We start from the raw sequence: 4,591 nt of genomic DNA on the forward strand, positions 1-4,591 counted from the left end.
TAAAGAGAGAAAGAGAGGGTATAAACTTTGGTTATTGTTGATTAAGGTGTAATCCCAAAAGGGGGTGAATTTGGTATTTTAAAAAATTCTTTGAACCTATTTACCACTTAATCTCTATTTGTATATTTACCAAATCAATTGTAGGGATTTATGACTGAATTAAATTTATTTTATTAATGAGTTCTTTTTACCCAATTAAGTTGGTGTAGAGTTATTCAACATACACATGCAATACGAGTGATAAAATGTAGTGCGGAAAGTAAAAAGTTAAGGGAAGAGAGAAGACAAACGCAATTTTACAAGGTTCAGCCAACTCAGCCTATGTCCTCGCCTTGATTAACCCACTCAAGGATTTCACTATAATCTCTACTCCTTAAATTGGGACGAAACTTCTCTTATAATCCACTACTTACAAGAAGTACAACTCTCTCCTACTCTGCTACTTATAAGAAATACAACTCTCTCCTCAGACCCAGTTCACAAGCCGAACCGTGAATACAATGAAATCTATAAAATACTCAAAATTGCTTCCAACAAAAGTTAGTAAATACAATTCAAATTCCTAATACATTAACATATAATAAAACTTAAAGCTCAGAATATATGAAACGATACAATTATTTATGTACGATATACTTCAACACAAATTCTTTTTTTATCAAATCTCTTAAAAATATTTATATAAATCAATACTTTGGAGAATTTAGGTTGAATCTTTGAATACAAAAACAACTTTGAAGATTATAAAGATTTAAAACACACTTTATCAAAAACAATATTTCTCTCAAGTTTTTTATCTCAATGTAATCTTGGTAGTATTTGATTTAATGTATATATAACCATATGATGAGATTACTAAAGTTCAAAAACTTAATATATGATTTTCAAAAAACTCCGTGACATCCCAAAAATGCCACCAACCCCTGTAACCTAACCCTGCAACCCAAACAATGAACCAACCCTACAGCACAAACTAAAAACCAACCTCACAACCCAAATAGTGAACCAACCCTATAGCCCAAACAAAAACCCAAGCACAAAGCCCAAACAATAAACCAAACTCACATGCCAAAGTCATAAACAAAACCCAACCCAAAGACCCACATAGACCAAACACAAGCCCAAGAAGCCAAACCCATTTTCTTAAAATAGCCTTGAGGCCCACCAATTTAAAATAAACCAAAAGCCCCAAAATCCAAAAATCCATGTTCTAAAATAACCCCACGACCCATGTTTTCAAAACAACAAAACCCAATTTTTAGCAAACCGAACTCACCTCCTTTTTTAAAAATAAACCAGCCCTAATTTTTTAAAATAAATCAAACACAGCTCAATTCATAAACACAGCCCACTTTCTAAAAAAAACTCGAGGCCCAAGTTTTTGAATAACCAAAGCCCAAAACTTTGGAACTAACCAAGTCCTATATTTCAAAACAACCAAGGCTCTCAAGTTTTGAACTAACCCAAAGACCAAAACCAAACCCTAAAGCCCGCCTGAGTTCACTTGACAGACCCAAGTCAACCCAAGCCCAACTCACTAAGTTCCAAGCAAGTCAACTCACCCAAACCCAACCTATGAGCTATATAAGGACTTCTCATCAGCCCTAAACAAATATGATATTAGCTATAAAAAAAAAAAAAAAAAGTAAGGAAAAAAAAAATTATCTTCTCTACCTTTACTTCTTTAATCATCAAGAAATCTCAGTGTTTTTCTCAAACAATTTGAAATTGCTAATTTTAATATATAAAGTTATAATTTTATGATTTATTTATTTTCACGTAAAGGTAAATCAATGTGAAGTTGATAATAATTAAAAATCCTAAAACTTTTCGGATATTCCGTGGTCTTGCAAAGTTCAGCTATCGAATACAATAACTTCTTAGTTTGCAGAGGGAAAAAAAAATCCATGATCCATTAAAAGAGCTCAGAGGAAACCCATTACAGAACTCAAAACAGGGGTGTTATGATCTGAAAGGAAATCTAGATGTTTCCAAAATGCGAAGATTTACGTGTCAAAACCCAACTTCATCGTATACTATTAACGCCATGATTCAACACAAACGAACAAGATCAGAAAACCCCTATCCCTGCTGCCTATCTTGCCAGAAAACCTAACGCAAAACCCCTAAAACTCCTGAGATGCGGATCCAATCTCGCCCTTCCCCTTCCCATTCTTCTTCGGCAACAGATTCTGATGAATGTTCGGCAAAACTCCACCATTTGCAATCGTAACCGACCCCAAAAGCTTGCTAAACTCGTCATCATTCCTCACTGCTAGCTGTATGTGCCTCGGAACAATCCTGGTCTTCTTATTGTCCCTCGCAGCGTTCCCAGCGAGCTCCAAAACCTAAAACACCCAAAACCGTAAGCCTTAACCCAGAAAAACAGATCTAAAGCAGAAAAGGACAGATCTCGACGGAAGATTCAAAATATGAAAAATCAATCAGAGAAATTTACAGGGAGAAAGGGAAAGCACCTCAGCAGCGAGGTATTCGAGAACCGCGGAAAGGTAGACAGGCGAACCGGAGCCGACCCTCTGAGCGTACCGACCGACTTTCAGGTACCGGGCGACTCGGCCCACGGGGAACTGCAGACCGGCTTTCTGAGACCTTGAGACGGACTTGGAAGACTTGGTTCTGCCTCGGCCACCCTTGGATGAGGCTTGGACGTCCATGGCTGTCTGGTTCGGAGAGATTAGAAGTTGATAGAGAAAATAATTAAACAGAAATTTGGAGGGAGCGGCGTCGAATGATGGAGGGAAGCGGGGCTTCGGTGGACTTATATAGAGGATGTGTACTGTGTTTTGATTGGTTGGTGACTGTGCGTGCGGATTGCCATGGTGGCAAGCGCATTTGAATGGCGCGGGAAATGCAGGACCGTTGGATTGGTTATGATCTTAGTTTAGATTTTTGTAAAACGACGTCAATTATTCCAAATTCGGCGCCCCCGGCTCCCCAGTTTCCTACGCGGCCTTTCAAAACGCAAGAGTTGTTCAAATTTCAAGTTCAAATTTCAAGTCCCCGTTGTGCCGTCCTTAACTATATTGTTAATATTATATTTTATCTTACATTTTATGAGTATTATTTTTTAATAAGTAATTTATTAAATGTAAATAAAAATATCATATATTATAACACTATAACATAAGTTATTATTTAATATACAATAATAATATAACATTATATTTTATTACATAATAATATTTTATTCTTTTCTATACTATATCATTATTAATTTTTATTATTATATATTTATAATTTATGATAATAAATATTTTATTTTATTTTATTTTATTTATTTTTAAGATTAAAAATAATAATAAATAAATAATCATATTACAAGTATATCATAATATTTGACATTTAATATTGTTCTATTAATTTTTATATGTTATGCCATTATTATAAATAATAAAAAAATATTAATAATGATGATTTAATATTTATATTAAAATATCTTATAATATTTAAAATATTAATAATGGTATCATAATTTAATATTATTTTAAAAACATATATAATATATACTATATTATATTAATATATAATAAATACTATATTCCCAAGAATAAGAATTTGAATCCAGAGTAATATTCAGGAATCAAAATGAAGGTAAAAAGGGAAATCTCATTCTTGCATGGAATCAAAATGGGAATGAGATCACCGTAAAACAAACGTTAGGAATGGAAATTAATCATATCGAATGTGATTCCTAAAGTTGAAACCTAATTACCAAATACCACCTTAATATTATAAAGGAAAATCTGCCTTTGGTGTCTACTACCAATAATTATTTCAAAATATTCCTTTAACTAAATAAATTTGACATAATTATTCCAAAATATCTTTATAATTATGTCAAATTTATTTTTACAACTACTCATAATTATTTAAAAATGTCCATATAATTGTCTACAACTATCCCAAAATAACTTTACATTATTTAATTATTTTCTATTTTCTTTTTAATTTTTTAAAGTTTAAAAAAAATGAAATCATGGAGCATGCACATAGTGTATCCCCATGGCTAGTTATTATTGTTATTATTAGAGTTTGGCCATGGGCACGCGATATGTCCATACTCTCTGACTTTGTATTTTTTTTAAAAAAAATTATTTAAAAATAATAAAAAATTAAAATAGTATCAAAGCATTTTGTGATAATTGTAGATAGTTTTGGGAATTTTTTAAATAATTATGTAGGGATAAATTTTATATAATTATAAGGGTATTCGTGGGTAGTTAGAGTAATATTTTAAAAATAATCATTGGTAGTTATAGAGGCAAATTTGATATTTTGAAAGATGACACCAAATAGGGGATTCCCTTTTATAGTAGTATAGATAATAGTGTCCATTGTTCAAGGTTTTTTTTCCAAAATTTTATGAGATTTTTTAAAGATTTTTCCTTATTTTTCTGGCTTAAAAATGTCCCAAAAATATTTTTTTCATTTTTTCTAACCTTCAAAAATATTTTTCTAATTTTTCTTGAATTCTCCTTTATTTTTTCGAAAAAATTTCCTAATTTATGAATTTCCTCGATTTAAAAATTAAATAAGTAAAATAAAAATAAATGAAAAAATAGAGTGAACT

At 31.5% G+C, this 4,591-nt stretch overlaps 1 protein-coding gene across 1 annotated transcript; it reads right to left on the bottom strand.

The window, feature by feature from the left end:
* Positions 1–1,884: 1,884 nt before the first annotated feature.
* On the bottom strand, positions 1,885–2,749 carry LOC131155562 (histone H2AX-like). The gene is made up of 2 exons (XM_058108781.1): positions 2,478–2,749; positions 1,885–2,348 (listed from the first exon to the last, which is right to left on the bottom strand). The coding sequence occupies exons 1-2, from the start codon at positions 2,673–2,675 to the stop codon at positions 2,127–2,129; spliced, it is 420 nt and encodes a 139-aa protein (XP_057964764.1). The 5' UTR covers positions 2,676–2,749; the 3' UTR covers positions 1,885–2,126.
* Positions 2,750–4,591: the final 1,842 nt, after the last annotated feature.

Source organism: Malania oleifera, chromosome 5, assembly GCF_029873635.1.
Source record: "Malania oleifera isolate guangnan ecotype guangnan chromosome 5, ASM2987363v1, whole genome shotgun sequence".
Lineage (NCBI taxonomy): Eukaryota > Viridiplantae > Streptophyta > Magnoliopsida > Santalales > Ximeniaceae > Malania > Malania oleifera.